The sequence below is a fragment of the Chinchilla lanigera genome, unplaced genomic scaffold (genome assembly GCF_000276665.1).
Source record: "Chinchilla lanigera isolate Chin_1 unplaced genomic scaffold, ChiLan1.0 scaffold00051, whole genome shotgun sequence".
NCBI classification, from domain to species: Eukaryota; Metazoa; Chordata; class Mammalia; order Rodentia; family Chinchillidae; genus Chinchilla; species Chinchilla lanigera.
This window is the reverse complement of record NW_004955452.1, coordinates 11286314-11312858: the sequence shown is the minus strand read 5'-3', so window position 1 is coordinate 11312858 and position 26545 is coordinate 11286314. Positions and strand designations below refer to the sequence as shown.

Genomic DNA, 26545 nt, shown 5'->3' with positions numbered 1-26545 from the left:
CCTGTCTCAAAAAGACAATAAATAAATAAATAAATAAAAATAAACCCAGTGTTAGCTCTGTTCTACCGCTGTTCAGAGACCATGTAGCAAGCAGGTGGCAAAACCAACTTTCAAACTCAAGTCTAACTCTCCATGGATAAGGAAAAGAAGGCCAAGGAGAGGCGGTTTTAAAACACAGTGGAAGACCCAAGAGCCACTTGAATCTGTCCTGAGTTTATAAGACTCTAATTTTGACTTAGCAACTTCTCCTCAGTAGGTATTCATATACATTATTTCATATAAACCCTGTAGCCACCCTATAAGTATTTCCTGGCCACATTCCACAGAGGACAAAATTGAGTTCACAAAACTCCACATGTCACAGCCAGTGAATAGCAGAGTGGGACTCAAAGCTGGATTTGCTGCCATTACAGCTTGCTTCCCAGGGACAGCTGTGCCCCACACACACTGAGTTTGAGTGGATGTGTAAATGTATTTTTGCCCCCTGTGGAGACCTGTGATTTAGCTTTGATTGTAAATATTTAAATAGTAAATATTATTATTCATAAAAGGCTTACTGTATGCCAGCTATTACATTAAAATTTTATATACATTATCATTTAATCTTCATAATACTCTTCCTGTAGGTAGGAAAAAGAGGTTCAGAGAGGTTAAGTGACTTGTCCTAAGTCACAAAACACAGTTTTGGGGGTTTTTCTGTGGGTCTTTTGAGGTGGTTGTCTTTTGAGACAAGGTCTCACTATGTAGTTCAGATTGGCCTTGAACTCACTTTGTAGCCCAGGTTGGCCTCAGTAGAGTTCCTCCTGCCTCAGCCTTACAAGTGCTGGGATAACAGGCATGTGCCACCACACCTGGCTACAACACAGCTTTTAGTAGCACAGCTGGGATTGTAACTGTCAGGCTCCAAACTTGCACTGATAGATATCTCTCAAGCATCTACTGAGTTGCCAAGCTCTGTGATAGGAGCTAATGAAAATAAGTTCTGAATAAAGCTGACGGGTTCAGATCCTGTGGAGCTTTCAGCTGGTGGGAAGACAGGCAATCACAACTGGACACTGAATCCTGGTGGAATTACAAATGGTTAAAAGGTGTAATGAAAAAGTATAGGATGTTAGAGAATGTGGGACAAGAGGATCTGGCTGTGAGGGATAAAGGACAGCCTGAGGGTCAGAAATATAAGCAGATGCTTGCAGGAGCCCTCAGCCAGGCCCAGAGGAAAGAAGAGAATGCTTCCAGGAGAGGGAGCAACCTGCACAGTAGTTCTGAGGCAAGAATGTCCTTAGTTGAAGCAAGAAGCAGGGAACCCTGGAGAGGTCAAGATAAAGCCAGGAGGAAGTGAACAGAGGTACCTAGGAAACCAGGAGGTCTGCATGTGGATTTACATCTTACTCTGCACATAATGGAAAAGAATTATAAGGGTTTCAAGAAGGGAAACTGGAAGGTCAGATTTGTATTTTAAATATAAGGTCTCAAAGCTGGGCGTGGTGGCACACACCTGTAATCCCAGCACTCGGGAGGCTGAGGCAGGAGGATCGTTGTGAGTTCAAGACCAGCCTGGGCTACAAAGTGAGTTCAAGGCCAGCCTGAACTGCATAGTGAGACCCTGTCTCAAAACAGACAATAAATAAATAAATAGTCTCAACACTGATCATTCTGACCACATGAGAAGGGGCCTGAGGGGCTTCTGGGGAGGTTGGTCAGTGGTCAGTCCCAGAGGGACAGCTGAGCTGGCTCTAAAGGGTGGGGAGATGTGTCCTAGGCTATGGGCTGAAATGGGAGATAATTCAGTTCCCAAAAGAAGGTAGAGTACACAAGACAGGGGGCCCTAAAGCAGAATACAGAGGAATGCTACATTTAGAGCAACAGAAGATAGAAAGAGCCAGCTCCTGAGACCTGTGCAGAAGTGAGGAGGGAGTGAAATCCATCCACATACGATAATGCCCAGATGAACCATCAGAAGTGACCGTCGGTAAGGGGGGAACAGGTCCAGACTGGTATGTACTCTCAGCTTATATACTTCTTCTTTTTTGAGACAGGGTCTTGCTGTGTGGTCCAGTTGGCCTTAAACTCACTAATCTCCTGCCTCTGCCTCCTGAGTATGGGGATTATAGCATGTACCACAATGCCTGGATCATCCTATATACTTTTAAAGTCTTTAGATACATATGTTATTGTTGAGAATTTTTCAAAAAGGTCTGGGCATGATGACGCATGACTGGATTGCCACCTCCTCTGGAGGCTGAGACAGGAGGATCACAAATGCAAAGTCACCCTGGACAACTTAGTAAGACTTCAACTCAAAAAAAAATTTTTAATGACTCAAATATGAAAAAATTTAAAAGGATTGAGGCGGTAACTCAGTGGTAGCGCACTTGTCTAGCATGTGTGAGACCCTGGTTCAGTCTCCAGTATTGCAAAAAATAAAATTTTAAATAATGAAGAATATGTTGCCAGGTGGAAAGCCAGGAATACCATAGAGTGTCTCTAGACCAGGTCTAGATGGATTAACAGAGACATGTCTTCAAAACCTTCTGAGTTTGAAGTTCTTGTAGAACAGTCTATGCCACATAAATGCCTTTTTTTTTTTTTGAGACAGGGTCTCCCTACGCAGTTCAGGCTGGCCTTGAGCTCTTTTGTAGCCCAGGCTGGCCTTGAACTCACAATGATCCTCCTGCCTCAGCCTCCCAAGTACTGGGATTACAGGTGTGTGCCACCACTCCCGGATCTTCAATGCCTTTATATTTTCTTACCAAGATCACAAAATATTTTATATACTTCCTGTACATCATTGATATATTTTTTACATAGTATTTTTTGCTTCATATCCAACAAACCTATAGTGGTGATTATCTGTGGAGACATAAAGCTGATATCCTACTTTCTCTTTAGGTGAGTGAATCAAGGTATTACTTGAATAATTCATAATTACTGTTTCAAATAAAATGCTCATTGGATTCTGGAGGTCCCTGGGTACCGTGGTAAGAGGAAATTCTTCAGAGTAGTAAGCGTAGAGGCTGGAAACAGCATAAGGAATAATGGGCCGGAGGGGAAAGAGGAATGGCACCGTTGAATGCAGACGACTGTGCTGAGTTTGGCCATGAGGAGGAGCAAAGGACTGGGCTAGAAGAGGATGTGGTATCCAACTTTTTAAGATGGGAGGAGGCTGAGGGAGCCAGCCAAGAAAGTGCAAGGGTTGCAGGCAAAAACGAGGACACAGGGTCCTCAGGGAGGAGGCTGGGCGGACCAGAGGCCTTGTGCAAGCTGTAGCCAGTGCCTCTGACCCTGGAGCCTGTCCAGTGGGTGTCTGTTTGTACCTCCAGCCCTAGACCCTCTCATGGCGGACCCTTAATGCATGTCCAGGAAGGCATGGAGTCATTAAGCATGGCCACCCACTATAACCAACCAGAAGAGGGCAGTCTCTGCCCTTTAAGAAAAGTTGTAAGTCTAGGGCTGCAGTACGGTGCCCTGGTTCAGTCCCCAGTACTTACCAAAAAAAAGTTGTAAGTCCAGGAGCCACCGCTCAGTAAAAACAGAAAGGGTTCTACGACCCCACCACAAGGAGGAGATTTAGGCCTCTCCTCACCCTTGCAGTGAAATGAGGGCATCCATCATTAGCCACGTGCCAACTCAGCCACCCCTCCCCCAGGCACTGGAAAAAACAATAGCAACAGAGTCCCAACGCCCCATCGCTAGGTTCAAGCTGCCACCTCCAGCGCATGACCCTGACAGGTTACTCAGTCCCTGTGCCTCGTTTCCTTTCATGCTGACTTCATCTCTGCCAGGCTGTTGTCAGAATCAGACCTCACAGGGTTGTTTCAAGAATCAAATGAGATCATGTACAGAAAATGCTTGGCAAAGCGCCTGGCACTGCAGACATACTTAGCAATGTAGAAGCTTCTAACAACCACACTGTCTTTGAGATCTTCCGATGCCCTAGCACCCCACAGCTGTGCCCTTTGGAGTCCAGCTCCTGAGGCTCGAGGACCAAGTGCTTCACCCCTGGGCTTCCAGAAGCAGAGGACTCTAGTCAGTGGGTTTGGTCCTGTCCTCTCCCCTGGACCAGGGATCAAAGGATCCTACTCCTTCTCACCCATGTGGAGGCCCAGCATGCTGCAGGAAGCAACAGAGAGAGCAAAAGTCCTGGCTCTGAAGTGTCTCCCCCCGGGTGCTGCACAGGTTCTACCTAACACAGGCATGAGTCAAGGCCGGCAGTGAAAGCACAAGGAGGAGACACCTGTCGACCAGGAAGAGCGTTAATATTTGGTCCCTGGCAAAGGTTAACCTGCTCCTTCTGTCCTGCCCCTGTACACACCTCTCCCCTACCTAGACTCAATCCAGCCCCATCATTCTGACCAGGTTAGCTCTCCTCCAGAAGTACCTTCTAGAACTCTCCTCCCAGCATCCAGCCACACTGCAGATGAAGGCTTAAAAGGGATTCTTTCAGAACAACCATTACTGTCAGGAAAAGGATGGCAATGACAATATACAGACCAATGTTCCTGAGCAGGCTCACTCCCATCTCAGGACTTCACACTCGCTGTTCCCTCTGCCTAGAATGCTCTTCCCCCATTTATCTACCTGACCTGATTCCTTGCCTCCTTCAGATCTGTATTCAAATCTCTCCAAAGCCTTCTTTGCCCAAACTGTCTAAAACCACGATCCTCTCAGCCCACATTCCCTACTTCCTATTATTTATCCACAACACTGACCATCTGAAATACTATATACTTTCATTATTTAATTTGTCTGTGTGTTAGAAATCAAGCTCTATGAAGGGATGGCTTCTTTCTTTTATTCATAGCTAAGTTCCCACCTACAGTAGTGCTTGGCCCCATAGTAGCTGCTCGGTAAATATTTGGCTGAATGAATAAATACATTCAAAGTTGTACGCTGATGAAACTTCACAGCTTAAAAGCTTTTCATCTAGTAAGAGTGGAATGAAAACATATGAACTAAGCATGCTACTCAAGGACAGCAGAGCCTGTCTTGACGTTCTACTGCCACCCTACCTAACACATTTGTCACAAAGCTATAGTTCAGTGACTACTGAGTAGTAGTATATAAGCAAAGTCAATCAAAAGACAGCAACAAAGAATTAAGACAACAGCAGAGAGGCCAGAGATTTAGCTCAGTGGTGCAGTGCCTGCCTGGCAAGTGTGAGGTCCTGAGTTCAATTCCTGGTACCACCCCCCAAAAAAGAAAACAACAAAAAAAGAACAGCAGAAATCAAATTAGAAAGACTGTAGAATTGCCAGCAATGACAAAGCCCTAAAAGCATCAGTTAGGAAAATACAGTCACACATTAACATTATAAAAGTAAAGATAAAATAAAACCAACAATATAGACGTGGTTTTCTTTTGTTTTAATTAGAAGAACTTGACACATAGCTCTATGCCAAAACATTTTAGAGCTTCCATTAAAAAGTGACCCACCTACGCAGAAACACACAAGGTCCCAATGTGGAACTTCCAAGCTAACAAATTCCATATTCATTTCTTCCTCCCCTATCCCTGGAGCATCCTCCTGAGCAGGTGGCTTTCCCAGAAAGCAGAGCACCCCTGCTCCCCAGGGCCTACCCGCACCAGAAGGGGCACGCTCCGTCGGCATCAAGGGTCAATGCAAGGGTAGGGGCAGGGGCTCACCTTGTTGACACAGCTGAAGCCCAGCCCCAGTTCAGCCAGGACTTTCAGCACACCCAGGCTGCTGTTGCACTTGACAGAGTAAAAGGGCCGGACTCGTGGCAGGCACTTCAGAAAGCAGAAGTGCTTCCTCACTATGGCACCCAGGTCAGCCACGAAGAAGGCAGCGACCTCATCCTGCACAACAAAAGGTGGACGGATGTGAGACCCCTGTCAGCTCTACCCTGTGCATGCCATCCAGTCCTTCCAAGTCCCTGCCCCAGTTCAGCTCTGGCCACAAAGCTGTAATGTTTTCTGCTGCTGTAATGTTTTCTGGCACTCCCCAACCCTACAGCATAGAAAGCCAACTCCTTAGCCTGGCATTCAAGGCTCTTTCACCTATAGGCTGTATCATTCCCCCCACCACTCCCAGCTCAAGTCTTTCTTCTCTCTAAGCCATGCTGTCTGCTGGCCTTGGCCATCTCAATCTACCTTCAAGTTTCAGCTCAAATGCCACCTTCCCCAAATCTATAAGGCAACTTGGCTTTTAATGGTTTTGTTGCATTTTTGTGTTTTCAAAACATCTGAACTGTATACACATCCATCTGCCCCAGTTCCTTGAAGGCAGCAGCTGTGGCCTAGAGCACACTGACTGTCACATACAGGTATTCAGTGAAGCCTTGAGGTCATCCCACTGCCACCGCAAATCACGCTGGTGGGCAACTGGTCACCAAAGACTGGCTGATGGCTGAACATGTATGAGGCTGTAGGTGAAATCAAATTATTGAAACCTTCCCTGGAATTCAATTTCCTTTTTATGCCATACTTTTTAAACGATGCCTACTGGGGGTGAGACATAATGCTAGGGGACAGAGGTGACCAACAAGGCTTTAGCCCTTGAAGGGACTTTAGGTCTGGAAGAGAATGAACCCTTAAGTAATTACAAGCCCCTTGAATAAATGTTAAGTGAGAGTTTCTACAAAATGTATTAGGATCCATAGAAAATGAAAATATACAATCTGCCTGGAGCGATCAGGAAAAGGAAACGCTGGTAAGAGCCATGGTAGGGAGGGTGCACACAGCAGCCTCAGAAATAGGAATAGAGCACTTCAGTATGATGGAGCATAATAGAAACTGTGGGATTGTAAAGCCCAGAAACGGGGCTATGGAAGCAGGCTTGATTTTGTAGCAATGGGAAACTGCCAAAGAATTTTGATTTTAAGCAAAGCTGCCATACAGTTGGAGGAAGGGAGTGATTTAAACCAGGAGATCACGGGCCTTTACGAAGGTGAGAACTAGACTACAAAGAACATTTTCCATGAGCTCCCTGGAGGGCTAAACAAGCAGAGTTCACAAAGCTGGGTGAAGCCTGGAGTTGGGAGGGGAAGGAGGTGGTGAGGGAGGAGGTAAAGGAGGGCAGAGGTTTCAACCTGAGGGCTGGGTCGGTGGTGTTGGTGCTGCTTGTTCATCAAGGCGGGGGTCACAAAAAGAGTGAATGGGGGGTTTGCAAGAATCGGGGATAAAATGAGCCGATGTCTTCAAAATAGCATGGATTGAATACCAAAAAAGTGAAAGAATGAGGGCCCTGCTGGAGGAGGGACCGGGGGCCCACCCCCATTCCCAACCCCTCACCGTGGTGGCCCCTGAGGCCCCCAGAGTGAGCTTCTCCAGCAGGTCTCGGGTGCTGAAGCCCTCCTCCACCATCACGAAGTCCGATTCACTCAGGTAGCCAGCCATGCCAAGCCCAGCAGGAGTCCGGTCGATGGGCCGGATGGAGCCACTGCCGCTGTCGCAGCCACCGCCTTAGAAAGTATGCAACACACTGCGGGGGGTAGGGTGGGGTTACCGCTGAGGAGCAGGCTCCGCAGCTCCCTTTACCTCCCAGGCCAGGGCTCCCAATCCAGTCACCCACCACCCTGCCCCCAGCACAAGCATGAAGATCTTAAATTCGCTGGGAAGGGTATGCCACGGTCGGGAATCCTGGATTCTACACTGGGACAAGGCTTTGTATGTTCGGACGGCGCACCTGTCACAGCCTCAGTTGCCCTATCTGTAAAATGGATGACTTGTTTTTGGAGCTCTTTAACAATTCTGAAATGCTGAATTCGGGAAGAGGGAAAAGAATGAGCGAGGGAGCAGGAAGTTTGAGAATCCTGGGTGAGGAAATTTCCAGGGTGCCCTTGTCCTGACCGCGCCCACCCAGAGGATGCCAGCGGCCACGCCAGAGGTTCTCCTCCACCCGAAAATGGGAGCTTAGGTTTGAATTCGCTGTCTGCTGCAGGACCACCCGCCGTCTTCGACCGCTCTCAGTGCCTCAGTTTCCCTGCTTGTAAATGGTTGGACCTGACGTGCTAGAACCCAGGCGTGCATGAGGGACCCACATGGTGGGCGGGATCCGCGAGCTCCCCCGCAAGAACTAACGACCGAGGTTCTATCTTGGTGGCCCCTCTGGAGTGCAGGATCGAGGTCCCGCCCCCAAGCCCCCCTTACCAAGCCCCGTCCTCCTTCGCGGGGGCTAGAGCCAGGCGCGCTGCTAGGGGGGGTCGCCGGTGACCTCGAAACTTGTGCAACACTCCGAGGAGGAGTGGCAGTTGCGGAGCCGAGGCCCCTGCTGAAAGGAGGCAAGAGGACGCAGGGGGAAGGTTAGCACTGAAGCCGAAGGTGCCCGCTCCCCGAGGCTCCCGGAGGCTCCCCAAGCCTATGCCCCTGCACTCGCCTTAAAACGCATTTACACGGCTTCGGCCCATAGGTCTCCCCAGCGAGTGAATCGGATCCTCCGCGCCTCCGCTCGCTCGCTCCCCCCGGCTCCGACCCGGCGGCCTGCGCCCCGCGCGCCCAGTAGCCACCGGCCCCCACGCCCCGCCTTCGGCCCGCCTCCCGCTTATATAAGCCACGCCCAAGCCCCACCCCTGGCGGCCAGGTCCCGCCTACGCTCTCTCCGTAGCCCTGGCAACCGAGTGCCGCCGGCCCATTGGTCGATTGGAACATAAAGCATTCAGCTCTACCTGCTGTCGCGCTGCAGTCCTGCCCGCGGAGCCCTCTCGGTGGCTACCCACGCGGGGAACTCTGAACCGCAGAGCTCTAACATCTACTCGGGTAGGACCCTTAGAGCCTGCATCTTGGCTCCAGGAAACTTTATCTATCCCTGGCTGAACTCGGCGATGTTTCTGTCTTCTCTGCCTCGTGGAGTGCTAGCTCATCCTCGGGAAACCCAGGTCAACTGTCATCACTTTGTGTTCTTTTCTAATAAAATCTTTTTTATTTATGGCCTCTTCTAGGCTTCTCTGACTTTACCCACTCAAAACCCAGCTCGAATGTGTTCAGAAGGCCTTTCTCTTTGTGTCTTTCCCTGCTCAGGACGATTCCTCTCTCCTTTGCTCTCTGAATTCGACAAACTTGTAGTCCTCAAGTAAAATTTGTCTCCTCCAAGACGCTGTCTTTGACTTCAAAGCACTTCTCCTTTTCTACATCAGCAAACTTCTGCTCTGGCTCACCCACCAAAGTCCAATACAGTGTCACCTCCTCTGTTACGCCTTCCACGGCTTTTCCAGCCCCAAGGCACAATGGAACCAGGAGCATTTATGGCGAACTAGATAGACTCCTTATTCTTTAACTCTTGCTCCCCATAGCTGAAAGTCCCGTTGCTGTTTTCCACTTGCTGTCTGGTGACACTTCTCAGCTGTTTTGTGACTCCCAGACACAGGGACTGACAGCTTGGCTCTTGAGGGTGCTCAGTGCAAAGCATACACAAGAGTGCTCTGCAAGATTCAATAGCTGTGTTACTCAAAGCTAATTCAAAAATTCATACGGGGGCTGGGCATGGTGGCACACACCTGTAATCCCAGCGCTTGGGGAGGCTGAGGCAGGAGGATTACTGCAAGTTCAAGGCCAGCCCGGGCTACAAAGGGAGTTCAAGGCCAACCTGCACTGCATAGTGAGACCCTGTCTCAAAAAGAAAAAGAAAAAAAAAATCATCTGGAGCCAGGAGTGATGGTGCCCTGGATGCAATCCTGTGTACCACAAGAAAACAAAAAAGTTCATCTAGAACAATTGTTCAAGAATAATCAAGCCATTCTTGGTAAGAAAAAAGAGAGCTTCCCCTACCAGATATTCAAAAATTTTTATGAGGCCACAGTCTTTAAAACAGCATAGCAGGAGCTGGGGATTTAGCTCAGCGGCACAGCGCCTGCCTGGCAAGTGCAACATCGTGAGTTCGATTCCCAGTACCGGGGAAAAAAAACAAAATAAAATAAAACAGCATAGCACTAGAACAGGAAGACAGTGGTAGAATAGAATGTAGCCTGGAACAGTCTTGTACACGTGATGGGAGAACTTGGTACACAGTGAAGGCAGCATTTCAAATCAGTAGCATGAAGCGCTCATGTGTGTTCATGTACCTGTCTGGCTGCTGACTTTTTAAAAGACAGGAACACTTCTTGTCCTGCCTCAGTATCTCCCTAGGACACTCTGTACAACCTAATGTCACGCCTGACATCTGAGTGTCTTTGGTGAGTCACTCTGGCTGGACCCAGATCACTTCTGCCTGGCTTGAATTCTCCCTGTGAACTGAAAGCATTCAATGTCTCTGGCCCTTCTGCCTGAAAGCTTCATCCCTTCTATGTACAGGAGGCAGCCTGATAGGACAGTCAGGTTCTTGCTTTAAGAGATTAGCAGTCATTTGCATGTCATAGTTGGCAACAAGCCTTGTCTTCCCTCCCAAGGAGCAAGGTTCTCCTAAGAACAAACATCTACAGATTGGGACCGGGGTAGATGAGGACAGCCAGGGCATAAACCTTGGAAAGATGAGGCTAAGAGGAGGGAAGGAGCACCCAAACAACACTGGCTCTCACTTAAATCATTCTTTGAGCTGGCTTCCATGGACACCATGGTGTGGGTAGGTCTCATCAGCTTTTCCCATCACCTGGTATGTAATAGGCAAAAAATAGGTATATTTTTATTGAATGAATAGGCAAGAAGAATGAACCAGAATCCAGTCAGTCTATTTGTGACCTGTCAAGGATAATATGTAAGCAGAGCAGTAAGGTCTCTGTCCTGGATTAGGTATTGAGAGGCTGTGGCTTTATATTTTTTCCTACAAAGTATGTTATCCCATTGAATTACCATGACAATCCTATGTCCTAGAAACTATAGTTATTTCCATTTTACAGATGGGAGAAGTTCAGTAACCTGCCTAGGAATTACATAGCAAGTAAAGGTGGAACCCAGAGCCAAACTTAAATCTGGGCTAGAGCTGTGGCTCAATGTTGAGTTTAAACCCAAACCCAAATAAATCCAAACAAGAATGTTCTATATGTGCATTGAACTGGAAAGTTTGAAAAATATTTTCATGTCCATCATTTTATTGAGGCTTCCCCAAATTCTACCTATATTAATTTCCTAGGGCTGCCAGAACGAAGTGCCAATTACTGGTGGCTTAAAACAATGGGAATTTATTTTCCCACTGTTCTGGTGGCTGGATGTCTGCAATAAAGATGTCAGCAAGGCCATGCTCTCTTTGACAGTTCTAGGGAAAGCATCCTTCCTTACTTTTTCTAGTCTTTATCCTTGGCATTCCTTGGCTTTGAGTACATTGTTCCAGTCATGTCCCTGTTTTCCCCTTGTGTGTCTTCATATCATCCTCCCTCTGTATTTGTCTCTGAGTCCAAATTGTCCTTTTAAATAAAGACACTAGTTGTATTGATTATGGCCCACCCTAATGTCCCCAGTTTGGCTTGACTACCTTTAACAAAGTCCCTGTCTCCACATAAGGTCAAATCTGTGGGGGTTAGGACTTTAACATATCTTTTGGGAGAAGGAACACAATTCCATCCAAACTGGCACTGAACACTTCCTTTCATATATTTGGCCAAGACGTAGATGCATGGTGATATGTAGCTGCAAGGGAGGCGGAAAAGCATAGTCTTAGTTAGGTGCATTGTTGTTTCTCCCTCACCTACATAAGCTCAAAATACTTAGAGAGAGAGGGATAGTGAATATTGTGTGGTGACTGACCATCTCTGCTACAAGTAAGATTATTTTTCCCTTTTAAATATCAGTATACATAGTTTAGAATGATTATGAGATTTACTGTAGGGCCAGGGATATAACTCAGTGGCATAAGCACCTGCCTGGCAAGTGCAAGGTCCTGAGTTTGATCCCTGGTACCAAAAAGAGAAAGAAAAAAAAGAGATTTACTGCATAGGCAGAAGTAGAGAAGCAGTAAACATAATTGTATTTAGTCCTTAGAAAATCTTGTGAAATAGGCATTAATTGCTCCATTTTACAAATTACACAATTGAGATTAAATCCTTTGTCTAAAGTTACACCACTAGGGAGTAACAGCCAAAGCTTCACTCTGGTGAGATGTGCCCTGGGGATAGGACATGAAGCAAGAACAAAGAATGCTGAGACCAGGCCAAGAGCAAACAGCAGGAGACTTGAGCAGTGTCTGGAACTCAAGGTCAGACCCCAGATATACTGGAAGAAAGAGCACACATCCAAAGCCGCAACTGTAAATTCCTTGAAGGCATCGTGAGACGAAGGTCCTGCAGTAACTAGAAGCCAGAAACAGAGAAGCAGCCTTAGGACTTTTTGAGGTTGGAACTGTCTACAAGTTAAGGATGGAAACCAGTAGTAACAGTAGCTACTATTTACTGAGCACCTACTATGTTCCAGACACTGTACTATGTGTTTACTAATAACAGCTAATATTCCAAGAGTGTTTACTATTGTGCAGGCTTGTTTTAAGATTTATATACAACTTTTAACTCCAAATCTTTGCAAAGTGTGTGGTCTTAGTAATCCCAAGTTACTAGGGAAAAACAAGCCTAGAAAGGCCAACTAGTTGGAAGTCACACTGCTACTAAATGACACCACTGTATGACATACATTTTCTCCTTCTTTACAACAAGACAGTAAAGCAGGACTTAGTATTATTCCACAATGGAAAAATCAGGCCCAGAGAAGCCAAGTGATTTACCCAAGCTCACACAGCAGGTAAGTGCCAGAGCCTGGACTCAAATTCATGGTTGTGCATTGGTAAGGAGCTTAAAGTGGTGCAGCCTAGGGCTATATTGAAGAAGAGCCCAAAGCCCCAATCCTTGGAACCCCAAATTCTAGTTACCAGTGAGGTGTCTGTGCCCCCTGACCCAGCAGGCAGGTGGAGGGCTGGCCTGCACCAAGACTGAGGAGGGGAATTTCAAGTGCATCCATGAGGTGGGTGACTGCATTCACAGCGCTCCCCTAAACAGACTCAATACTCAGGTCCTAAAGCCCATAGTTTGGACTTGTTTGTGTTTATTTTCACTCCCTTTTAGGCTACACACAAATGTGAAAACTTAATAATAGTGTGTGACAATTAAGGAATCCACACACTTTCCCGTAAGCCAGACCTGAGTCATTTCTAATAAATGTGATGAGAAAACAACAACCTCACACAAGAAGAAGGAAAAAAAACCACTCGGCCAAAAATATCACTATCTGCAGCCTGTGTCTGCAGAGCTGCCTGAGAGTAAAGTGAAAAGGCTGCCTCCGTCCCCTGTGTTCTCCAGGGCTCTCAGGCAGCAGGGCCTCCGGGAGGGCTGTCAAAACACCGAGCTCCTGGCTCAGTAGCTCTGGGAGACTAAGAATGTGCGTTTCTGACAAATTCCCATGTTTTGCTGATGCCACAGGTCCAAGAACCGCACTTCGAGAACCCGCAGCCTAAAGGAACTTGAAGCATGGCAGGGAAAGATGCCAAAGCTGTGCGCTTTTTAAAAAAGGCATCAGACTCTCACCTGGCAGGGACACAGGATGAGGTATAAAACCAACTCAGACTGCACGGCGGCACTGTCTCTAGACGGTAGGCACACAGACTTCAGGGGCGTATGCGCATACGCGCTTCAGTCCTCACTGTGTGACCTTGGCAAGGTTACTTATCTTAAGAAAACTCACTTTCTTCACCTGTGAAATGGGGCTATAAGAGCACCTACTCCTTAAGTTGTTCATGAGCATGTAAAACCTGCTACCTGATGCCTGGCACATGGATTAGTAATGTATCCCAAGTAACAGGTGTTAGGGGCTGGGGATTTAGCTCAGCGGCAAAAGCGCCTGCCTGGCAAGCGCAAGGTCGTGAGTTCGGTTCCTGGTACCGGAGAAAAACCCAAAAAAAAACAAAACAAAACCAAGTAACAGGTGTTAGTATTAGTACCCTGGGCCAAGGTGTAGAATGAGATCAGAGTGATACAGCTAGGGCAGGATGAGAACCTCCTCCTGGGAGGTTTTGAAACCTGAGCTGAGGAACACCCAGCAGGGGGCAGAGGCTCAGGAAGTGGGTCAGTGTGATGCAAGAGGGTTTTCCCACCCATTCCTGGTGGGATTTCATGGGGCAGAGGCTTATGGTCTAAGCACCAAGCTATATAAGCTTGATCCAGGCAGGGCCTCTTTCTAAGTTGCTATAGTAATTATGTTCTCTTAAAAAACAAAAAGAAAAAAAAACTTGAGTTGGGCATGGTGGTGCACCACCTGTAATTCCAGCTGTAATTCCAGGAGGCTGAGGCAAGAAGATTGCAAGTTTGAGTTCAGCTGGGGCAGTTTAGTAACTGTCTCAAAAAAATAAAGAGGGCTGGGCTGGGGATGTAGCTCAGTAGTACAATGCCCCTGGACTTGCTTCTCAGTACCATTTAAAAAAATTTCACTCACCCCAAGAAAGAGTGAGCTCAGACAGCAGGATCCTCTGCTCCCCTGCCTGGCTGCAAACTGACCCACACTTAGACACCTCACCCATACACTCTGGCTAACTGACCAGCTAGAAATGCAGAGTCAATGGTTAGGGAGTAAGATCAGAGCTAGGTCCAGAGAATCCACTCCAGAGGGAGCCGGAGTATTTTACCTCCATCTCTGAGACTTCCTGCCATGCAGCTGCCCTGAGAGACCCTAGGTCCTTTCAGTAAGTCTCCTTCACAGAGGCAGCTTGGCTAAGTCCTCAGTCATATGGACACAAGGAATCAGACCTCTTGCCTTTGAATCCTGGCTCCCTTTCATCTGAACCTCATTTTCTCCATCTGTAGAGTGGGGATAATAAGGTTGCTGTTATCAACTTCATGAGGTTGATATAGTGAGTGAAAACGTAACGGTGAGATACAGTCTGAATGGAGGTTCCCCCCAAAAAAATTAATGTTAGACTCTAACATCTGCTATAATTCAAAGAGTAATCAAAAGACACAGTGAATGTTTAAATAATAAAAACTTATTACAGTATAAGACATTACCAAGAACAATGCACTAAGTGTGTTCAAAACGGGAGCATTTTTGAGAGTTATTAATGATAATGTGTCTTTTGCTGTAATTGAATTTGTAATTTAAGCATTCACCATATTTTTGATCACCTCGCTCATCAAAAGATTACAGCAATTTCTGTCAAATTAACCCTTGGCATTTGCCCTCATCCACCTCATTCACCAGATCTGGCACCATGCAACTTCTGGCTCTTCCTCAAAATCAAAATGACCATGAAAGGTGAATGTTTTAAATCGATTCAGGAGGGGCTGGGGATTTAGCTCAGTGGCAAAAGCGCCTGCCTGGCAAGTGCAAGGTCGTGAGTTCAGTTCCCAGTACCAGAGAAAAACCAAAATAAATAAATAAATAAATAAATCGATTCAGGACATTGAGGCAGCCAAGACAGTGCAACTGAAGACATTCAGGAAAGAGACCTTCCAGAACTGCCTCAGAAAGTGGCAAGAACAATGGTTATATGTGTTTAAAGGGAGGGGAGATATCTTGAGGGGCATTCATTTTTGTGTGTGTGTCTTTTTGAGACAGGGTCTCGCTACGCAGTTCAGGCTGGCCTTCAGCTCACTTTGTAGCCCAGCCTGGCCTTGAACATGCAACGATCCTCCTGCCTCAGCTTCCCAAGTGCTGGGATTACAGGTGTGCGCCACCACGCCCGGCCAGCATTAATTTTTTTAATTTAAACATGCAGCATATTTTTCGATCACACCTCATATTGAGGCAGGGCTTTGGGAGTCAGGCGGCACTTAGATTTCTCCTCTCTTACTATATCAGATATACTGAATATTTTTTTGAACTTTTCCCCCCAAAAGATAAACATTTCAATTTTAAACCATTTAATGTGTAAGTACATTATTAACTTGGGAGATAAAATAAAAGTCTGATTTTAAAAATAAACATGAAGAAAAGACTCATCAGTGACTCAGGAGGTGGTGATTTTAACCGAACACTGGTAATTCCCTGGGGATTCTAGGCAAGAGCGCTTTTCTTCCTATTTCAGATGCTTGGGGAATTCTGCAACTGTGAAATATTTATGCAAATTTCAGCCATTAGACTTGGACTCCTTGCGAGCCCACAAATACAAATCATAGGCTGCATTTTTTCAGTGCATTATTTGTTGTCAAGAAAATATTTTTACCACTTAAAATCTCAGTTTGTTCCCATGTTATGGAAGCAACTAAGAAGGTGGAATTGATCCTGGCTGGGATTTGGGGCAGGGGAACAATAGAAGTGAGGCTGCATTAAATACTGTGGGCCACACACTCTTGCACAGGCAAAGCTTTATTGAAAGAACGAGGTAGGGGGCTGCAGCTGAAGAAAATCATCATTGATAGAGAGATGACCAAGCTGCTCACAGAACAAAGAAAGCAGTGAACTTTTACTGATTTCCTCAGTAGGCTAAAGTTCAATAAGTTTCCACTGGCCAGGGACATGGTTTCAAAAAGATGTTTCTTTCTTGTGACCACTGCTGGTCATGATCCGCTTGTCCTGGGTCTTGTAGTTGGTGCCCTTGTCCTGTGCAAACATTCCGGTCTTGTGGTTGGTCCAGGCCTTATGATAGAGCTAAAGGATTTTAGGTGCTTTGCTGCTGCAAAGCCACCAAAGTGAGTAGCAGAAACATATACCAGCTCCAGTGGGCAATGGGCCAAATTAATCCCGCATTACAGTCCTAGACAAAACATTTTTTAAATGATCAGCCTGTCTAAGTGCAGGACCGAGGAAAATATGACCCAAAGGTTAAGACTGCAAAGGGAACAGACATAAATCAAGACAGAGCAGCCAAGACTTTTATCCCATTTTAGCCACTCATCATATCTGTAGGCTCAAGTGAAGAATCAGTGTTTTCATCAAAAGCGGTCTTCAAGTGTCCTCAAAGTAACCTAGGCAGCTAGCACACAGGTTAGGGGTGATATCTACCACAGAGCTGCTGGGAAGCTAATCATGTATTACCCAGCCATGGGACCTCCAAAATTAGTGATTTTTTTTTTAAGTCAACTAACAGCAAATGAAGCTAGAGAGTTTATTTCAGTTATTTTTCCCCAGTCAGTTCCCTCATTTTGTATAAATATTCTGCTTCTGTAGTTTCAGCAGAGTCTCATGAGAAGCCTGTTGAAAGAGAAACAACACGCCATGTGTAAAGGAGTGACGGCTTCCTGAGCCCAGGAATTCATGTTGTCATTCCAGCTTTTTGTACCACCAAGGTGGTCCCTAACTGTCTCAGAACCACCTGCGTTCCTGGGAACATTCACTGACCAATGCTCAAGTTTAGCCTCAGGAGTACAAAGGTTTTCAGTACAAGATTTGATTTTAAAGGCCCTTCAAAGGCATAGGTGTCCATTTGACTCTCGTGCATGTATCATGCCTGCATGCAAGTGCAAATTCTTATAAGGATGAGAACAGCCTAGCAAGAGCAACTGCATCTCTACGTTCTCCTGCTTCAATGGTAGGCAGAAGCAAAAGCAACGAATGAGGACTAACAGCACATGTCCGGAAACCAAGGTCAAAGTGTTGAGATCTTGAGAGCTGACGCTTTCCAAGAAATGGTGTGTGTGTTATTCTATCTGCCTTGTAATACTCCCTTCCTGTCTGGAGCTCCAGCTGCTGAGGCTAAGAGGCGCCGTGCAAGACCACTTTCCAGGAAGCAGCCATTTCAGGCACAGCCAGAAAGTGCCCTCTTTGAAGCAAAAAATAAGCATACATACCCTTGTTTTGATCGTTTACATGGTGTCTCAGTCCAGGATCAAAACAAGGGTGTGTATGCTTGATACCCAATATTACCATCATTCTGTCGTTCATCTGCATTGGCCTAGATGGGCATTTGTTCCTTATGATCTGTCCCTGATTGACACTGTATCTGAGTACAGTCTAGGCAAGTCCCTTCACGGAACTGTTGTATTACATGGATGCTCCTAGGCACCTTCAACTCAACATGTCCAGAATCTCACTCTTCTTCTTATATTTTCCAGCTCATGCCCAATTCAGCAAACTTGACATCATCTCCGACACCTTTTCTTCTGTTTCCTTATCCTTTTCACTCCCTGAATGGTTCCCAAGTCTGCTTCTGTTTACCTAGTGCTCTGCAAAAAGTCACTCCAAATTGCCATGGCTTGAAAATGGCTCACACTTCTGTGGATTGACCAGTCTCTAGTGGGCAATTTTTCTGCTGATCTCATTCACGTTCTGCTATGGATTAAATATCTGTATCCCTCCAAATTCACATGTTAGAACGTAGCGCCCAAGGGGATGGCGCTAAGAGGTGGGACTCTGGATGCAATTAGGCCATAATGGCTGTGCTCTCATGGATGGGATTAATGACCTCATAAGAGGCTTCAAAGAGCTGGCCTTTCCCCTTCTGTCCCTTCCACCACGTGAACACCCCTAGATGGCACCATCTGCGAGCGAAGGACTTCACCAGACACCGAACCCTCTGGTGCCTACCTCTTGAACTTGCCAGCCTCCAGGACTATGAGAAGGAAGTTTCATTTGCCTACATATTACCCAATATCAAGTATTTTGTTAAGACATGGTCTCTCATATGGTGAATCAGATGGCAGCTGACAGTAGAGTCATCTAGAGGCTCGACAGTGACTAAGATAGCTGGGCTTCACTCGTGCTCCTCCACATGGCCCCAAAGCAAGGGGGCCGGCCTTGCTCCCTGGTGGAGCAGGGCTCCTGAGAAGGGTTTCCCAGGCTATCCATATATATATATGTATATATATTGCACAGGATCTCACTATGTAGTTCAGGCCATCCTCAAACTCACTATATAGCCCAGGCTGGCCTCAAACTCGAAACAGTCCTCCTGCCTCAGCCTACTGAGTGCTGGGATTACAGGTGTGCACCACCACACCTGGCCATTTTAAAGCTTGGGCTCAGTGCCAGCACAGCATCACACCCTCTGCATTCCGCCGGTTCCTAAGAGCACAAGGTTGCCCTGGATTCCATGTGGGGTGGGACTACACAAACCATGAATCTTTACAGGGAATCACGTGTGGAGACTAACTGCCACACAACCTACCCACTTTCTACATGTCCATGCCTCACTTCTGTCCAAGTCATCATCATCTCTAGGCTGGAGGTCTGTAACAATCTTCTAAATAGTTCCCCTGCTCTACACTGCCCCCTGCCGCCTAGCCCCTACACTGCAATCAGATTGTTCTTAATAAAAACATCAAAATGCAAATTTAACCAAAGTTTTACCTATTTAAAATCCTGCAACGATGGCCCACTGCTCTCAGGACAAAGTCTCAGAGCCTCGAGGGCTTCTGTCCAGAACTGCACTTCAGCCCACCTCGTCTCTGCCCTGCCCGCTCTCCCTGAGTGCAGATTGGACTCCAGAGCTCACCATGCTCCTTCCATTCCGGGGGCCCTTGCATTTGCTATTCCCTGTGCCTGGAATATTTTTTTCCACTTCTTCCCTTGACCAACTGCCGCTCATCCTTTAGGCCTGAGGCTACCTGACACTTTGGACCAGTCAACATGAATTTTTGTTGCAGATAAAAGGAAACTCTGCTCAAACTGGCTCAAACAAAAACGGCATTTGTTGCTTCATGTAACTAAGCCATTGAGCAATAAAAGTTCAGACACAAAGCTAGGCATGATGGCACATGCCCCGTAGTCCCAGCACTTGGGAAGTTGAGGCAAAAGTAGTGAAAGGCAAGGCCCATCTAGGCTATAGAATAAGACCCTGTCTCAAAAACAAACAAATGAAAAATTCAGACATGGATTGGACCCAAGAGCTACAAAATGTCATTGGGAATTTGTTTCACTTCAAGTCTCACCAGTGTCTTCCTTAGGATTGGCTTGGTCTCCGCATACCTGTGACTGGCCGGGCTTGGTTCCCAGGCTCCCTCCTCATCCACCGGGAGGATGGGCTCAGCGCCACACTTCCTGTCCGCACTGAGGGGGAGGAAGGGCTGGTTCCGCAGAGGAAGAACCAGAGCTGTCACCCGAAAAGTGGGCGCACACTGTAGGCAGGGAAAACACCAATGAGTTCCTTTCTTTTCTTTGCTAGCACCCAGGTACTCCTGCACCTTCGGGTCTTTACACAGCTTCTTCCTCTGCCGGAATGTTTTCTTTCTTTCTTTTGTCTTCAAGTAATATAAATCCTTTTTCTAAAAAAAAAGTTTTATTTTAAAATTCATACAGAAAATGTTCAAAAACAACACAAACCCTTCACCCAGATTCCCCAAATATTAACACTTGAACACTTTGGCTTTCTTGTTCTCTTTTGCTTTTCACGTGTGTTTACACATATGCGCACACATGCATGCTAGACCTCCATCAGTACCCATGTTACCTGTCTGGAGCTCTGTCTCTATCATCTATTCTTTCTGACCTTTAAGAGTAAGTTGCTGACACAACGCCCCTCTGCCCCTAAGTTCAGTACATCGGCGTGCGTTTTGCCCGGACTATGCTTCCTCCAGGTGTCTGCGCAGCTCACTCTGCATGTGGCACACCTTCTCCAAGTTTAAGCCTTTGCTCCAGCGTCACCTCCCCACGATTTCAACCCACCCTTACGCATGCTTTTGACACTCTTCTTTTTATCTGTTCCTCTTCCCCAGAACTTGTCACCTTCTAGAATGCATTAGAACTTGCAGAGTGAGTCTGTTTTAAACTTCCCAAAGACAAGGGTGTGTGATCTTTTGATCACTGACATATCCCAACTTTGTTTGCTTTTCTTTTCTTTTTTTTTTTTTTTTTTTATGGTACTAGAGCTTGAACCCAGAGTCTTCTCACTGGGCTACCTTCCAAGCCTCCACTCCCCTTTTTTTATGTTTTATTTTGATACAGGATCTCACTAAGTCTCTAAGTTTCCCGGACTAGGCTCAAACTTGGAATCCTCCTTCCTCCCAGAGTGCTTGGATCACAGGCCTGCACCACTAGGGCTGACCCTAGTTTCTAAAACAATGCTTGGCATATAGCAGATGGTCCAAAAATATTTACTGAATGAATGAATTAATGATGCAACCTCAAGTCATAGTGAGTAAGAGGTTCAGGGCTTTCATCGGCCGCTGGCCCGGAGCTCTTCTGTAGCATCCTCTGGTGATACCTAGGTCCTCACCTGGTCTGTTTGGGATGCTGCTTTCTGTATCATTCAGCCATCATGTGGTAAAAAAAATTATGAGATCTCAATTGTTTTGTTTTTGTTTTTTGTTTTTTTGAAACAGGGTCTCACGATGCACTTCAAGCTGGCTTTGAACTCACTTTGTAGCCCAGGCTGGCCTCAAACTCATGGCAATCCTCCTGCCTCAGCCTCCTGAGTGCTGGGATTACAGGCATGCGCCACCACACACAGGTAGATCTCAATTTTGTCATTGCCTTTGACTTCCCTTTTTCACTCCTTCCTCCCACTTCAAATCTACTGTTTACCTGGTATGCTCCTCTCACATGGTAGCCATTCCCTTCTTGTGTGGTAGGAGGCAGGGCAGAGCACTGCGCAGGAAGCCTTGGAAAAGTCACTTCCCGCTCTGGCTCTCAGTCTCTCCTCTCTGAAGCCTATGATCTCTGAGACTCTGGTATCACCTGCCAGTCTCTCTATACATGGCTCTAGGGAACCCAGGGAGAGAATGGTCGGCTTTTCGCTGATAGCAGCATTTGTGGCTTGTTCTCCTATGACAGGAATCATAGGATGTAGATGAGAAAAGTGTTATATCTGCGGTTGCTGCTTCCCTGCTGCTCAGTGGGGAACTAGATAAATGTTGACTTCCATCCAAAGTTACCATTGCGTTGAAGCTCTGTGACCTAGCAATTTGCTTCAGCTTTCCGAATCCCAGTTCTCTCCACTGTAGACTAGGTTTATTGGGGACTTACTGATGTAAGTGTGGTTCTGGGTGGCAGCAATGCCCGCTGGCTCCTTGCAGTCTGAGTCAGAGAGAGAGGGCCATATCTGTGAGTTAAGATGAAAGTGACTTCCTCCTGGCTGGAATATACCCGATTTATCTTAAGCTGATACCAGAGAACCAAGCACATCCCTAGAATGAAGGTCCCATTGTAAAGTTCCACATATCACTCTAATGGTTTTGTCTATCTCTAGTTTTCTGGGAAACTAGGAAGGAAAAACCAACTAGGACTATTCGGACGGAATCGTGGCAGTTCTGACTAAGGATGGTTGCTGTCAGGTCAAGGTGAACCCACACGAACAGTAAACAGAAAAATGCAGGCAAAGCGCTTTGCATATCCCCTAGCAAACAAAAAGGACTCCAAAACTAGCCACTGTAACTGGCTTCTGAGCCCCAGATAGATTCCTTCTGCAGCTGAGGCTGCATAGGCTGCGTAGGATTCCCAAATCCTCTCTGCCATACAGGAGTGCTGTTGGGCCTTGTGTGCAGTAACCGAGGGACCGTTCAGTAGAGGGGGGTCCAGAGACACTAGCTGCTGAGGTCTAGGCAGAGCTCCCAACCCCTTGTCGCCCCATCTCAGAAGCTGAGCCCAGAAGTCTGAGTCACAGAAAGCATTTGAAAGTTCCTGGGAAAACCATCTGGGCCAGGAGAACTTTGAGTGTTTTTTCCCCACACATTTAGTCTATTGAACTATTATATCACTTATTGCTTCATAACAAATAACCCCAAAATGTAATGGCTTAAAACAAACATTGATTGTTTCACGCTGTTTCTGGGAGTCCGAAATCTCCTGAGTCTGTCATCAGGCAGTCAGCCAAGACTGCAGACGTCTGAAGGCCTCATCTGAGGCTGAAGGATCTACACGTAGCTCACTTACATGGCTGTTGACAGGGGCTCACTTCTTGCCATGTGGACTTTTCTATAGGGATGCTCGATATATGGCCTCCTCCAGAACTAAGAGGAGGGAGACAGCGAGAGAGAATCACACTGTCAGAAGTGACACCCCATCACTTCTGCCATATTCTATGGGCCGCAGAGACCAGCCTGATACAACCTGTGTGGGGACCACACAAGGCATGGTCGGGGTCACTGTGACTATCTTAAATGCTGCCTGCCGTGGGTATAATTTATATATGATGAAATTCACAGACCGTCAGTGTACAGTCTAACCAGTTGTAAAAAGTGACTATTCTAACACAACCCACACTTCTATGAAGGTTCGAACATGTCCATCAGCTCAGAACCTCCTTTCATGCCCCTTCCTAGTCAATCCCCTCTCACCCCAAGGAACGATCAACCTTATTTCTATCCACATAAAACGTAGTCTTTCCTGGCCTAGAATGGGATGAAACTGGAACCATACACTATGGACTCTTTCATCTTCTGCCTAATGATTTGAGATTCATCCACGCGGTTACTTGTTCAGTGGTTCGCCCCATCTGACCACTGAGTTTTGCACTCTTCTCACCTGTATGTGACCTTACCCTACCTGAATGTGCCCTGTAACATGACACCTGGCGGTTTACTCCTCGTGCTCCTCCTACTAGACTGCGACCTGCTCAAGGTCAGAGGTTGCATCTCGTTTATTTCTGGATCTCTAACATGAGCTCAATGCCTGGCAGAAAGTAAGTTCTGGGAAATGTCACCTCTGGGACTTGGCAGTGCAATATTATGGGAAGGAGGAGTCCTCAGGGAGTAGGATAAGGACTGGCCGGGCACCAGCAGGAGACGAGTGTCCACAGGCCGCATGATCTCCGACTAGATGTTCCAGGACAGAGAGGGGATTCCAGGCCAACAAACAGGCCTTTCACCCTGGGCTCAGCCTTCTGGCTAGTAGGAAGCTCGGTGATCAGGGACAGGCTGAAAGGAAGTAAAAATCTATTCTCTCTCTTGTTCTCCAGGCCTTTCACTCGAAGTGTGCACCTGACAGCCACCCCAGTCCTTAGGGTGGAGGTCTGCAGGCCCTGGCTCCTGTGAGTATACCTCCCCCAGCCCGCCCTGCTCATTCTGGCTTCACTGCCAGAGAGGCCCTGAGGAAACCAGGCTGAGGCTCTTCCCTATAGGCTTTCTGGAATCCCAGAGCCCCTACAGCTTGGCCGTAGGGCTCAGAGCTGGCACTGAGCCCCTGCCCTATCACCTGTGGCTGTGGGACCTTGGTCCTCCTAGACCTCTTCTGTTCAATGGGCTCATTGTTCCTACCTGGAGAATGGATGCAGGAATGATGGAGGCAAAGGGCTAAAGGTAAAGGTAAAGCACAGTGACTGGCAGAGACAAGTTGGAGTGAGACCTGATGGGGTGAGATGTAGATGGGACCTTCCCTGTTTTTCCACAGAAGTAGAATTTATACCAGTGTCCACAGCTGAGGATAAAAGGCAAGAAGTACTTCACCTCCCAAACCCAGGAGGCTGCTGGCTCCCCACAGAGCTTGATAGGAAGTGCCATTTCAGCAGAACTAGCTCTACCCACAGTGCGGGATGGTGCAGGGCTTGTGAAAGAACCCACCTGTCCCTCTGTCCCACAGAAATGGATCAGACTTTCTCCCCTAAGCAGAGCAGGTGTAGCCAACTGCACTGTGCACAGTTGGCTACTGTAACACCTCCCACCCCAGCCTCCATGTGATTCCAGCCCCAGCCATCTAAGTCTTCCCAGCTAACACCCAAACATGGAGGAGTGTGCTAGTTATCTGTTGCTGTGTGACAAGTTGCCCTAGAATACAGCAGCTAAAGACAAGTATTCATCAACTCACCCAGTTTCTGACAGTGAGGAATCCAGGGTGGCACCTCTGGGTGATTGACTCAGAGCTTCTCATAAAAATGCATTCAAGCTGTGGGCCAAGCCTGCAGTCATCTAAGATGTTGGGGCTGGAGGATCCATTTCCAAGCTCATTCATATGTCCATTCACGGGATGCCTCAGTCTCTCTCCAGATGGGACTCTCCCCATATGACTGTCCTCATGACATGACAGCTACCTTACCCAAGAGTGACCCATTCAAGAGAATCACTCCTAAGTGACACACTGGATTAATCAGTTTGCTATTGCTGCAACAAATACCCAAGGCTGGGTGCTTTTTAAACAAGAAAATTTGGTTCATAGTTTTGAGGCAAAAAAGTCCAAGACCAGGCAGACCCCACCTGTTTAACTTCTGGTAATGCCCTCATGAGGGGCATGATAACTGCAGGAATAAGTGTGGAAGGGATCATATGGCAAAATATAAAGCTAAAGGGATTTGGGGCTAAGCTAATTCTCTCTAATGACCCTTTCGTGGCAAAACTAATTCATTCCACAAGACCAGCATTAATCCCTTCTGAGGACAATGACACCACGATCTAACTCCCTTCCACTAGGCCCCACCTCTCAACACCACCGCACTGGAGACCAGGCTTCCAACACGTGAACATTTGGGGGAGATACTCAGCCATACTCAGTCCATAGCACCTGCTGTTATTTCTGCCATTTCCTATGGGTCACGCAGAACAATATCCTTTGGGCAAAAACTCCACGAGGGTGAATACCAAGAGACAGAGTCCACTGGGACCCGTCTTGGAGGCCACCTCTCAAGCAGACTCCAGCCACCCCTCATAGGCCTAGCCTAACTCCTCACTCAGACTCCTTGAGCATGATAAAATGGTGGTTGTTTTTTGATACAAAGTTTGAGGTGGTCTGTTACACAGATGTAGATAACTTGAGCAAAGCTAAATGGATTACTCATCAGTTTAGGGTGCCAGCAGAGGGTGTCCGACTTCTCATTGCTGGATGATGCCCTTTGAGCAACTGAACATACCAGCCACCCTATCATGGTACCTGAAAGAAGGGAAACGGCATTGAAAAGAGAAGGTCCAGGACGTGGCCAGGTGGTAAGTGAGCAAGGAGAGGTAGAAAGACAGATTTCACCAAGCCCACAGGTCCCACGGTTGGAGCTGTGGAGAGTAAATGTGGTGGGGGCAGCTGGTATGCTGGGCCAAACCGGTGAATGGTGAAGGGGAAACCTAGGCCACCAGCAGGGTATCTAGCCCTTTATCAGCCTGGCCTGTGGGGAGATCCCTCCACAAGAGCCCCCCAGCACGCACACACACACACACACACACACACACACACACACACATGCACTACATCTATAGACAAGGTGCCAAACAGCTTTCATGACTCAGAGAGCAGGAAAACAAACATCTCCCAAGCCATGAAGATGGGGTCAGCAAAGGGGGAGCAGGGAACATCTAGAAATACAAGTTCTTTCTTTCTTTGTTCCTTCCTTTCATCCTTTCTTCTTTCCATCCTTCCTTCCTTCCTTCTTTCCTTCCTTCCTTTCTTTCTTTCTCTCTCTCTCTCTTTCTTTCCTTCTTTCTTTCTTTTTCTTTCTTTTCTTTCTTTCTTGTTCCTGCCCAGCAGAGGGCAGAGCAGAGAGGAAAAAAAACCCATCTACCTCCTCTCCAGCCGAAGGTCCTACCTACTGGACTTTGAATCCCGTGGGAGACAGACCTTTGGAAATGGGTAATACCTGAAACAAGACACTGCGCTAGTAACGAAGGTTACTGAAAAGCTTTAGAACTGGCTTGAGATGGCAGTAGGGTGCCAGATGCCCATCAGGAAAGGAGGACAGTAGAAATTATTTTTTAAAAATTGTTTGATGTTTACTTTAAGGTATTGATATTCTTCAATCAAACTAGTCCTAGGAGTCATCATTATTACTGTCCTTGACACTTCCTCTTTCATGCATAAGCATGGACTGTATGCCAGGCATTGCTATAGACACTGTCCCTAGGATTCTTTTTTTTTTTTTTTTTTTACCAAAGATCGAACTCCAGACCTTGCGCTTGGC

General features: G+C 46.9%; 1 protein-coding gene across 3 annotated transcripts in view; it reads right to left on the bottom strand.

The window, feature by feature from the left end:
• Positions 1–8514, bottom strand: part of Azin2 (antizyme inhibitor 2) — a 26026-nt gene extending 17512 nt beyond the window's left edge. The window contains 4 exon segments of one of the 3 annotated variants that reach the window (NM_001293750.2): positions 5644–5817; positions 7252–7441; positions 8110–8230; positions 8336–8514. In NM_001293750.2, coding sequence (NP_001280679.1) covers positions 5644–5817; positions 7252–7356 — 279 coding nt within the window. In that variant the 5' untranslated portion in view covers positions 7357–7441; positions 8110–8230; positions 8336–8514. 3 annotated transcript variants of the gene reach the window in all.
• Between the last annotated feature and the right edge of the window lie 18031 nt (positions 8515–26545).